At 38.1% G+C, this 12358-nt stretch overlaps 1 protein-coding gene across 3 annotated transcripts; it reads left to right on the forward strand.

Moving 5' to 3' along the window:
- Positions 1-2447: 2447 nt before the first annotated feature.
- On the forward strand, positions 2448-10985 carry LOC113108477 (regulator of nonsense transcripts 3A). Of its 3 annotated transcripts, none has more exons than XM_026271636.1 (11): positions 2448-2631; positions 3348-3454; positions 3548-3654; positions 3810-3908; positions 4039-4149; positions 7426-7481; positions 7556-7714; positions 8079-8212; positions 8433-8721; positions 9029-9106; positions 10617-10985. In XM_026271636.1, the coding sequence occupies exons 1-11, from the start codon at positions 2491-2493 to the stop codon at positions 10779-10781; spliced, it is 1446 nt and encodes a 481-aa protein (XP_026127421.1). In that variant the 5' UTR covers positions 2448-2490; the 3' UTR covers positions 10782-10985. The 3 variants fall into 3 exon arrangements, with proteins under 3 accessions (XP_026127421.1, XP_026127422.1, XP_026127424.1); XM_026271637.1 differs by having other exon boundaries at positions 8436-8721; XM_026271639.1 differs by lacking the exon at positions 9029-9106.
- The last annotated feature ends 1373 nt before the right edge of the window (positions 10986-12358 follow it).

Below are 12358 nucleotides of genomic sequence, written 5' to 3' on the forward strand. Positions count from 1 at the left end.
TAAAGTTACAAAAGATATCTTTTTCAAATAAATGCTGAATAAATGTATCATATAGTTTCAGAAATATACAAAACGGCACATCTGCTTTTTCCAGACTTTTGACCAAAAGTGTATGTTGATGTTACAACTGAAGGTCATTTTAAATGGTTCCTGATTTATTTATTTTGCGGTGCTCAAAGCCCCTCTCAAGGGGGCATCTGGCACCTCCTCCCTAATTGTGCATCAGGAACGTCATGGGGTCTTTCAGATCGGCCTCTGGACTAGAGCAGAAGTCTGGTGCCACTGAAATGTGCAGGCTGTGTCGCTCTGGATGCTCCCCAGATGGAAGCTGGCTTGTGAGCAGCAGAATTAGTCATGGGCTGCACACCATCCAAATCCAACATCACCTATTCGCATGTGCGTGTGAGTCAGGATCTGGACACCTGTTCTACATTTGTGCCCAGTTTAAAGAGCTCCATTTCCACGCCAGAGAGGCCTTCACCTCAGCTCTGCATTGAGACGGCCAGCGGAAAGCAAACGTTTCTCAGTGGTAAGACACTACAACAGCTTTAATTATGGATAGTGATACTCTAAATTGAGGAAATAATGTAGATAGATATAGATGAATAGATTTTGGTCCTATTTTATATTAGGCGACTTTACTAAATACTTATACATAATATAAAATAAATGCTAGGAACCGTGTACCTACTGTACATAATTGTATGTTGTATTGCAAATCACAAATTAATTATAAATAAATTATGCATAATAATATGGAAGTAACCCTAATCCTAACCCTAAACCTTACCCTAATCACAAGTAGTTCATTTTACTCTGCACTTAAATGTATAATTACACTGTAACAAGGACACCTTTTTTTAAATGTAATGTTAATATGCCAAGTAATAAGTAATAATGTTGCCAAGTAAAATATTGTACATTTTGAATTGTGGATCTTCAACTTATAGTAGATACTTGCTTTTGCAGATTGATAATGGATTTGCTGATGGATGCTTTTGCAGATGTAAATTTTGCAACTAAATGGTTGGATAGATACTTTTTGCATATAGATTAATGGGAAGATTGACAATTTTACAGATATATTTTTGAAAATGGAAGACAGATGGACAGACCATTTGTTTAGATAAATAAATAAGTGGATAGGCTAATAATACTTGAGCAGAAAGGTAGATGGACAGAAGGGTAAACGGCTGGATGCCTACTTTTATAGACCGATAATTTTTTGTTGATAAAGTATATATGTATGAAGATGATCGATAAAATTGCAAATAAATGAATGGGCATACAGTCAAACCAAAAAAAAATAATCTTTCTTTCTTTTTTTAATTGCTAATGCGACCTTTTTACACAGACTGTACAAAATTAAGCATTGCTTGGTAATTATTTGACTTAGATTGGCATTATCTAATTCTGTAGGCTACTTAAATTTAGCATCTGAATAATTTTTGGTTGCCTAATCCAGTATATACTTTTCTATCAAAGTTATCTGACATTTATCTCAGAGTTCTTCTATTTATCCTTAGTTCTTCTAAAACTGTTACGAATAACCTATGACAATGTGAGAAATGTTGAAAGTGTCTTAATAAATTTTGGTTTGTCTGTATGCATGCTATTTCATACAGATGGACAGATATATTTGCAGATAAATAGAGTTCTAGCTGTGGAAAGATACAGATGGACACACATTTGTGTGATTAATAAATTAGTCGATTTATGAGTGCAGTAGATTCCCAGATGGGTGGATAGATCTTTTTGTAGACGAACGGGTAAATAATTTTTCAGATAAATAAACATTTGTATACTTTCTAAAGACAGGGCAGGCCAACATTTTTGACAATAAATATAATAGGTTACTATATCTATTATGTTATGCTTTCGCCGACGGATGGTTAGATAAATATGCCGTGCAGGCGAATAATGGAATGGAAACAGAATATAGATACACTGACAGATACGTTTGCAGACGGATTGTGGTCTCGTGCTTCTTGCAGTTCCTAGTCGTGACTGTTTCGGGCACTCCGTAAGTCAGCCCAGCAGCCCAGGCGTATGGAGCACAGTCAGCACCTGGAGCCCGTTCGGACCGGACCCACCGTGCGTCCAGCCGAGCGGCACCGACAGCGACCCCGAGGACGACACTGCGGCGCCCGGCACTACACGATGACAGTCATGGTCGCTGTTTTAATTTCCTTCCACCTTGCTCGAATAAAGATATTTGTTTTACTTGAGTAATATATTTGTGTATCTCTCTAGTATCTAAATAAAAAAATGAACCACATATATAGTGCCCAAATAGCCATATTCTATTTATTATTACAATTTAAACTAACGTAGCTCGTAGCTCATAATTCTGTTTTTGTTGTATAAACAAAATGCAACGAAACATATAGGCATTACATAACGAGAATAAACATGCAAGCCTCGCGGTATTTGGGTGTATTCCCGCGAGAGTTTACGGATTTCAGACAGCGAAGAGGGCGAAATGGAGATATGAGGTCTGAAAAGGAGCAGAGGACAGGAAGCAGGGAGAGAGGCAGCGTGGAGATCCAGTTCAGGGAGTGTCAGAGGGAGCAGGACAACGTCGCGGTGAACCCGAAGCACAAGGAGGAGAAAAAGGAGATCTTCACCAAGGTAAGTGGTGCAGTTGTTTGGTAGGTTGGAGGGTGTGAATGATGATGGTGGGAACGGGATTCAGCACCATAGACAGCGAAAACGCAGGACAGCCTGACGAAACGAAGATCCCAGTGGCATCAATCATTGCATTCCTACGCAATTACCCTTTTGGATGGATTAATTAAATCCAGGCATTGAATATTTATATGCATTTATAAGAGCACATTCAGTGGTGCTGTAGACATTAGAACATTTCTATTTTTAATATGTATATATTGCCAATGTATGTGTATAGGGATAATTCTGGCATTACTCATGTATAACTCAAATTTATGGAACACATGGAAATTGTAAATTATGTACCGTTAGTTTTTTCCATGGATTTGCAATTAATGAGGACTGGATTTTAAAAGATTAAAATTACATGAAAGGACCATAACAGCATTCTGTTTGATTTTGGACTCTTCAATAAAATTAGACTGTAATAAGTTGAGAAATTAGAAATGTTCACAGCCCCTCCTCAGCACAAAAATGTCAAAAAATTTTTTTATTTTGTATACTAGATAGGTCTCTCTTTTTTTATCTCTTGTAGTGTTTTACACATGTGTTATGGCATGTTCATTTTTGTTATTGCCATTGTACTCTAATATTTGTAATTGTGGGTGCTGGTCTTGCTTTGGTGTTGATGATTTGTTTTAGTTCAATTTTGTTTAAATATGCTTCTTTTTATGAAGGTTGTCATACGCCGACTGCCACCCAGTCTATCAAAAGACCAGCTCGAGGAGCATCTGAGTCCGCTTCCATCTTTTGACTATTTCGAGTTCTTCCCTGCTGATCAGAGGTATATTTGGCTTGTGTATATCAATGTACTGTGATCAGGAGCACTGTCAGCGTCTTATACATGTGCATGTCTTTATATATTTAATTTCCTCAGCTTATACCCACATCTCTTCTCAAGAGCCTACATCAACTTCAAAAACCCAGAGGATATCATTATTTTCAGAGATCGCTTTGATGGCTATGTATTCATTGACAATAAAGGTAATTTGATTTCATAGTTTATTTTACTCTTTATTCCCCCTCAGACCAGTTAAGTTATAGTGGTAATATTAATGGTTTTAATTTAGTCTAATATATAACAAGTCCACTAAATATTTGTTTAATATAATATTTGTTTTATATTTTTTTACATTTAGGCCAAGAGTTTCCAGCTGTTGTAGAATTTGCTCCATTTCAGAAGGTTTCCAAGAAAAAGTTAAAGAAGAAAGATGCTAAAGCAGGAACTATTGAAGAAGGTGTTTATATTTTTTATTTATAAAACATTATTTATAGATTCAAGGTATCTATAAAAAGTTACTTTACTAAATAAACTATATACTGCAGTAAGCTAATTTGTTTAACACTTTATTTAAAATGTTCTTTTAGACCCAGAATACAGGCGATTTCTGGAAAATTACTCCTGTGATGAGGAGAAATCAATGGCAAATCCAGAAACACTGCTGGGCGAGATTGAAGCTAAAACCCGAGAACTCATAGGTACTGTTTTGGAAATAGTTTAGCTCTGTTAGTCTGTTTGTAGATAAATGTATATCAGAAGATATATTAACAGGACAAGTGTATTACAAAACTAGTTTTTTTTTATTTTGATGGTGAGAATTGCTATCCAACTATAGAGCTGTTCAATCATGACATCAATTTGCAGGCTGTTTGCTATAACTGGTGTTGATGATCTAATCCTGACTCTCATTGTCTGTACAACTGGTACTAAGCGTGATGTAAGTAGACATTGATTGACCAGATGCGTGTCTGTTTTCTTGGCTCTTCTTCCCAGTCTTCAAATTCATATGAGTCTTATGCTATATTCAGGTTCTGACTCTTCTAATGCCATTTGCAGCTCTTTAATTTCTTTTTTAAGGACCTTTGTCATTCTATCCATCTCCCTAATTGCCTTTATCATATAAGAATATCCTTCCCGAAATATAGCCTGCTTACCAGACTTTGTCGAACCTTCTGGCCCAGCAATGCTTTTGGCTGGTGGAGATCTACTGGCTGACCTCATTTGACCATACGTTAAACTGCGTCCTCTGATTACTTTCTGATCCCTCTTTCTCCCTAATTGTCTGCCTCTTTTTCTGCTGTTAGGATTTTTGTATTTTATCCCTTTAATGTTAACTTCAGGCCAGTCATTATTTATTTGGTCTAACACTCTGTTTAGCTCTAACTTGAATGCTATTTTATTTCGCAATCTTACTTCTCTAAGATAATCTTCTGATTACTCAATTACTGTCTGCTGTTTTTGATTTCCATCTGAATCTGACAGTCATTCTCATGAACACTGAGAGTGGTACTCTGTCATTTTATGTTCAAAATCCTCACTAAATGATGCAGTATGTTGTGAGGGGTTTATACATTCAGCGTTTCCCCATATCTCTTTTTGTCTCTTATATAATAATAATAATACTCTCTATTTCCTTAAGAGTTTCTTCCCCTAAACATCCAAAAACTTCTGTTAATCTGTTAATCATCTGTGGATTTCCATTTACTGCCACCATACCACCTGAGGTATTCTCTATCCAGCCTTTATACATTCAGATCATTATCTGCTGTAACTATAAGGCCTTTTGCATCGCAGGAACCATAAGTACCAGAACTAATTGTGGAACTACCCACTTCTGGGCATTTTTGCACCACAGGAACTAGGTGCGATTTTAGTACCGGACTTCCTTTTTGAGAACCAGATTAGCTCCTACTCCGGAGTAGGGTCTAACCAGCACAACTGCTACTAAGCGTGACTTAAGTAGACATTGATTGACCAGACACATTCGAAAAAATGCTCTCACCCGCCAGAAAAGCCCCCACATGTTTCACTCTCCGTGCTGCTCTTTGATGTGCTAGTGTGTTTACACATGAGGATCAGTGCCTCTCGTTCGTCGAGCAGCTCAATCCTTCTAAGCGGATAAGAGCAGAATGCTGTCACCGATGATTTAATATCACTGACAGCTTCATATTTGAATATGCCCATGCTGAGGTTATGCTCGCTGAGACCGACCTCTCTCACTACAAGAGTTGATGTCTCATCCTGCTTTGCTCGTGGCTTGCCTTCTTCAATGCCTTATTCATTTTTTGAAGGCACCCAATTCACTTCCGGGTGCCTAAGGCAATATGTTTGTTGTGAATATCCCCTGAGTGTCAGAATGGGTTTTGGGGATAATAAAACGAGGCTATTCTCTGCAATTCACTTGAAGCCCCCCGCAATTCAGCGGCATGTTTCCAACCTTGGTTCAGAGCAAAGACGCATATCAATACATGGTCCTTCCCTTTGGACTTTCTCTAGCTCCTCGCAATTTTACGAAGTGCATGGATTTCCCCTCTGAGACAGATGGGAATCCGCATTCTGAATTAGCTTGATGACTGGCTCCTCTTGGCCCAGTTGGAGTATGAGCTACTTTCTCACAGATCCTTCCTCCTCAGACACTTAGAATGCCTGGGACTCAGGGACTCAATTTTGCCAAGAGCACGCTGTTCCCCAGCCAACGGATATCATTCTGGGAACAGTTCTCGACTCAGAACAAATGAGGGTGGTAGTCACCAGAAAGTGCACTGGCCATTCATCAGCTCGTGGCTACATTCAAAGTTGAAGCCTCCTGTCCTCTCAAGGCATTTTAGAAGATTATGGGCCTCATGGCCTCCGCATCTCCGGTACTTCAGTTGGGCCCACTTTGCATGCAGTCCCTTCATGCTAGCTGAAAACTCAAGTTCCGCCATGTGCCTGGCATCTCGGATGCCTTTGTATCTAGGTGGACCATGCCTGCATAGCAGCTCTGGCCCCTTGGAAAGACCCTCAGTGGATGGAAGGGGGCATGCCCCTGGAAATGGTCTGCAGCAACAAAGGTTGGGGAGCATTATGCGATAGCAAACTGGCTTTGGGCCACTGGTCGAAAGAGGAATATCATCTTCACATCAACTGCCTAGAAATGCTGGCAGTATGTTTGGGCCTTCACACCTTTCTCCCAGACCTAGAAGGATACCACGGTTTAGTCCACTTGGACAGCATGAATGTTTTGTCCTATATAAATCGCCAGGGTGGTCTTGAAGTGCCTTTTCATTCTGGTAGAGCACCTCTTGGAATGGGCTCAGCTCAACTTGCGTTCACTAAAAGCAACTATTAGTCATTAGTCATATTAGTCATTCTTCTAGCATAGCACAGCAGGATTTTACTGATTCCCCATAGCATCTTAGTAGATACAATATGAGTAAATTACCAAATGGGAACGTACTCGGTTACTAATTTATCCTTGGTTCCTGAGATAGGAAACGTGTTTGCTGGCCATGCTATGTAGCTGCACAACTCAGTCGTTGCTTCAGTCGAAGTAACCTGAGGATTCTATGGCGAAATTCCCGCTTATATAGCCAGATGGCCCCACCCATTCTGGCGGCTTCTTTACCATAGGTTTTTAATTCACTGCATGAACCAATGGCAGTGCAGTTACACTGCATTATTGATAAGGCTTCGGTCATCTAAGAAAAATGCTTTTTCCCATAGCATCTTAGCAGATGCAGTACTCGTTCCCATCTCTTAGGGAACCAAGGTTATGTTAGTAACGGAGTAAATTATAATTTTTAATCTACTACTTAACACACAATAATTCCTCAAACATGAATTTTCATCCTATTGTGTGATTTCAAATCACGTTGCCATAGATGTTATTTTGCTCATCAGCAGAAAACCGCTAATTTTCTGTTGGAACAAATTGTTCCATTAAAATTGACCATAAACTAAGCTCTATTTTCCATCTGTGTGACTTTTTGCAGCCAAAAGGACAACACCTTTGCTGGAATACATCAAAAACAAGAAATTAGAGAAACAGGTAAGAACACCATCTGATTGCATGTTAAACACAATGATTTTGTACTGTATATAAACTATTCTTTTCAATTCTAGAGAATAAGAGAGGAAAAAAGAGAGGAGAGGCGAAGGAGGGAACTGGAAAAGAAGCGACAGAGGGAGGAGGAGAAGCGGAAACGCAGAGAAGAGGAGAGACGAAAGCGAAAGGAGGCTGAAAAGCAAAAGAAGCTCTCTGAGAAGGAGATAAAGATCAAGGTGAAAAAAACATATCACATCTTGAAGATTACTGTCTCAAAGGCTTTCAGGTATTTTGTTCTTAGTTTCATGTTGATTCATTTAATCAGCACATATGTTTGTCATTATTTTCCTTATTTGCCCTGTATTTAAGTTGCCCTATTTTCACTTCTCATTTCTTTCAGTATTGTTGCATTCAGCACACTATTTCATATTGCCTACTTGTATTTGGATTTGTCTACCTTATAAACCTTGTTTTACTTTCATCTTTGAACTTCATCTTCATCTTCAGACATTAAACATGATGGACTGTTTTCACCTGTCATTGTCTGTACTGTACTGAAAACCAGTCATTACATGAGATTTGCAATATTGACTTCCTTAGCTTTTGAAGAAATGTGATGGAGACGATGACGTGGACTCAGATAGACTGAAAGATAAAGGAGACAGCGGAGAGAAGGAGAAGAACAGATGGGAAAAGCCAGCAGGACACACTAAGTCAAAGGAATCCAAGGATAAGTAAGAACTACCTAAAACATGCCACTGCGTGCCATAAAAGATACAGTGGGGTTTAAAAATCTGGGATTCAACATCTACCATGTTCTTTCCTCCATTGAGACACTGGTTATTTAGATCATTCTCAAACCATGCTGGATGTTACTTCTGGACCCCACTGTATTAACATTTATTTATAAAGTCATATTCAAGTGGTTGATTTTATTAAGTGGGCTCTCTATAGTAGGAGTCAAATCGAGAGTGACAAGGAGCAGCGGGAAGGTCATGGCCGTCGCCAAAGGGACAAAGAGCATCGTGGCAGAGACGAGGAGCGCAAACGACAGAGGCATCACTACGAGTTTGACAAATTCATGCGACGCAAGGAGGAGACCAAATGGGGTAAAGGCTACTGCCAGGACAGAGCCAAGAAAGACCAACACCATGGCTATTCTTACTGCCCAGAGACTGGAGACAAACTGGGCAAGGAGGATCGAGAGGACATGGGCAGCAGGAAAGAACGGATTCGCAATAAGGTAAATAACTGCTAAAAGAGTAGCGATATCTCACAGTCACAGTTCATTTGCAGCTCTGGTTCTGGTATTATGTACAGTTATTGTCATCAGTCAGTTTGTCCGGTCTGTGTAGCAGATGAATCCACTAATGCATTCAATATTTACACATCTGTAGTTGATTTATACATCATTATGTCTGTGGGAAATACAATACGAATCTGCCTCCCTCCAGGGGCTTTCAATGCAGCCTACACTGATGTGTGTTGAGGTAGTTAGCTGTAATTTGGCTGTTGGCAATATTATTGACGGAAGACATCGTGTCTCTCAGTCTGTGTTAGTGCATCAGGAGAAAAGGACTTCCCAGTCTGAGGGGCCAGACCAGATAGGAGGGGCTCTGCCAGCAAAGGTACAGCTAGTTTTTGAGCCTTTCTACCCACGGGAGGGGATGCTACACATGCTGTTTACTGAGAGGCTGTGCACCTTACAGTGCCAGGCGTGCTTGTTGACAGCAGAATGTTGCAAATGCTGTAATGGCACAGATGAGGAGTGGTTCCCAATAGAAGAAGCGTATAAAATATGAAAACTACGGCTCTGTTCCAAAACGTAGTGAGTTGCCTACATGGGCAGCATTTTAAGGCATCGTATGCTTCTAGCTCCCAAAGTAGAGATGGTGCGGGAGATAAATTTAAGATAGCACATAAGGAACGACCATTAGAAATATAATGTAAAATGTATAAATGAGATGCAACAACTAATTTAAACCTAGAAATAAAAAATAAGTGTTTTTAAATGTCATATAAAAATATAACATTATAGAAATTATATAAAATCTTAAAAAATATTCACATTTCTGCTATATTTCAAGGGGGAGATCCATTAAAGATAGCAGATGAGGCAGGAACACTGTACATTATAAATGTAGTTTTAAAATGCATAAATTAGATCTCATTTATACCAGGAAAACAATACATTACATGTGCATTTTAAGGATTTTGAAACATTTAGAACATAGAAACGTTATGTCGTAAACTGAAGAATAAATATTTAAAATTCTGCTTTTTCAGAGAAAATAAATCTATCCTAGATGGTGGATGAGGCGAGAGATATGTTCAATTGTAGTCAGTTAAATCAAATAATTATTTTCAACCTGAAAATAAAAATATAAGGACTTTAAAATGTTTAAAACAAAAAAACGTTAAAATCTAGGTCTGTTTTAGGGGGAAGACGAAAGAGACGAAAAGAGAAATTTCAGTTATAAAACATTTATTCACAAAATTTTTATACCCCGTGTATACCTATATAGTGAAAGGTCTGCATAAAAATTATTTAATTCAATATAAAAATTTACATTTTCCCAATATGTTTTTCATGAGGACCACTATTTGTGTGATTGTTGCCTATGTAAAGCATATGTATGTAGAGTGTTGTTTTAAAAGGCTTCTTCCTATATAGACAGTAAATACCATTTCACTTGGTTTTGGAACAGATCCCACATGTATATAGAAGAATACATATAATCTTGCACATTGAAATGCTTACATGCTGGATTCTGTTTATACGTTTAGTAAGTAGTCATTCAGCAGATGATTCAGTAGTCCGGTTACTAGCCCTGAGCTAGCTGAGCCATTATGTGTCACCCCCATCACCACCACCATAAATACAAACCATGTTAAAGGCAAAAAAGAGCATAACAGATACAGTGCAGTATAATGTTTTTGTTATGGACTAAATGGATTTTGAGGGGCTGTCAATAGCAGGTTGTCTGCCTGAAATGTGATTCAGAAGGGGACGGAAATTGATTATATGCATGAATAACACTTTCTTAAGTAATCTGTCATGAGAAAAATCTGTGTTTGTGGTATGAAATATGAGTGTATTGCTTTAGTCTTTCGTGTCTTACTCATTTCACCGCACAGGACCGACCGGCAATGCAGCTGTACCAACCTGGTGCTAGAAACCACAAGCGAATGGGCTCTGGGAACAAGATGTTTGACTTCCCACCGATCTCTCCTGAACACGGAGGAGAACACTGCTACAAGAAGGTCATTGGTACAGGCTCCGAGAAGAGTGCAGACGAGTGAAAAAAAAGACCAAGACAGGAAGAAGTCTACTTTCAGAAGCGAGGGTCATGCCAGTATAGTAAGAACAGTCAAGATCAACCTTGTTTTCTGTCTTCTGAATCTATGTGTGAGTATAGTGCATTGAAATCCCCTCTTAATGTTTTATACACAAAGTCAGCAGTGTCATAAATCTAAAGTAATCAGTTTCTGTACACTTATCAAGGATTCACACCACTTCATTAAGAAACGATACCTCAGAACAATTGTGTATGCCTTTTGTAGTGCAAGAAATGGATTCAGTTAAACAGAAGAGTATATATATATAGAGAGAGAGAGAGAGAGAGAGAGAGAAAGAGAGAGTGAAAGAGAGAGAGATTTTACTGTAAAGAAACCAGTATGTGTTGTGAAATCTGTATTTTAAATATATGTAATGTGGGATGGGGAACAGAGACATATTTTTTCTTTAGGAATTTAGAAATGCTACATTGTGTTAATGAAACATTTAAGCATGCACCTTTTAATTTTACACTTTCAGACTGTAATGCCTTTGAATGATGCCTCTGTTGTCCCTGATGTTTAGACATTGTGGTTTTTCTGTATTAACAAATACTGTGCATCTCACAACAGGATATAGCAAATGTCAGAGCATCGTTTTACCTGCGGGCCAAAATGAACAAAAATTGTGTTAAAATCATCTTCTGTTAGATCAAAAAACACGTTTTGTGATATTTCTGAACAGTGTGCATGTTTTTGTGAAATTGCAGGCATTCGGTGGGGGGAGGCAACGTGGGGTCACAGGCCTTACCTTTGATTTGCACTTAAAGATCCCGTCTGTTATTAAAATAGCCTACAGGTTTTTAGAATTATTGTTGAGTCCAACAAAAAAAGTGAACTCTGTAGAATACTTAAAAAAAGTGATACTGTATTTGATGGATTGACCATTTGTGTACAATAAAGATATATGATTATATAAAGTATTATTTGAATTTCATTATTATTTATTATGATTCTTTACTTTAAACATTTAAATGCGTAACTTCTGTTTTCACTTTTACACTTCGATTACATTTAATGATGTTAAAATATAAAATTACAAAATTTTACAATTCAGCATTTGCACCATAATTACAGTTTCTCATGCAGCTAAATCGAAATTGAAATAATCCTAAAAAATAAAAAACGTTTTCTTAAGGCTGGATTTCTTAAGATTAATGGCTTTTGCTTGCAAAACAGCTCAGCAGCTGAAGCCTGCTCTTTGTGAGTCAACTCTAAACCAGAATCAGTTTGCACTAAAAAGACAGAAATTATTGTAATTTGCAGTTTCTCATACTACTCCTTTAGTTCCCACACTTTCAGACGGAGAAAACAAGTCATAATGTCTTCCTGTGTCTTTCGCGTCTTGACTTTTTACCTCTAATTTGAGTTCTTGGTTTTTGCATACCTATCACCACTGCTTTCTTGTTCTCTGTGAAGGAGTAATAGATGGTAAATATGATAAAAACAAGCTATACTGTCACTCATGACGGTTATCTATAGTCAATCAGTAGTAAAAGCAAATATGCAGTTCCCCCTTCTCCAAAATAAAACGCTTATTTTCA

This window comes from Carassius auratus, chromosome 9 (assembly GCF_003368295.1).
Source record: "Carassius auratus strain Wakin chromosome 9, ASM336829v1, whole genome shotgun sequence".
In the NCBI taxonomy this organism is placed as follows: Eukaryota; Metazoa; Chordata; class Actinopteri; order Cypriniformes; family Cyprinidae; genus Carassius; species Carassius auratus.

Bases quoted from the DNA above. Each gene is read 5' to 3' on its own strand.
- LOC113108477 (XM_026271636.1), top strand. From the start codon at position 2,491: ATGAGGTCTGAAAAGGAGCAGAGGACAGGAAGCAGGGAGAGAGGCAGC. The intron at 3,455-3,547 runs GTATATTTGGCT...TAATTTCCTCAG, and splicing joins TTCTTCCCTGCTGATCAGAG to CTTATACCCACATCTCTTCT. The intron at 4,150-7,425 runs GTACTGTTTTGG...GACTTTTTGCAG, and splicing joins TAAAACCCGAGAACTCATAG to CCAAAAGGACAACACCTTTG.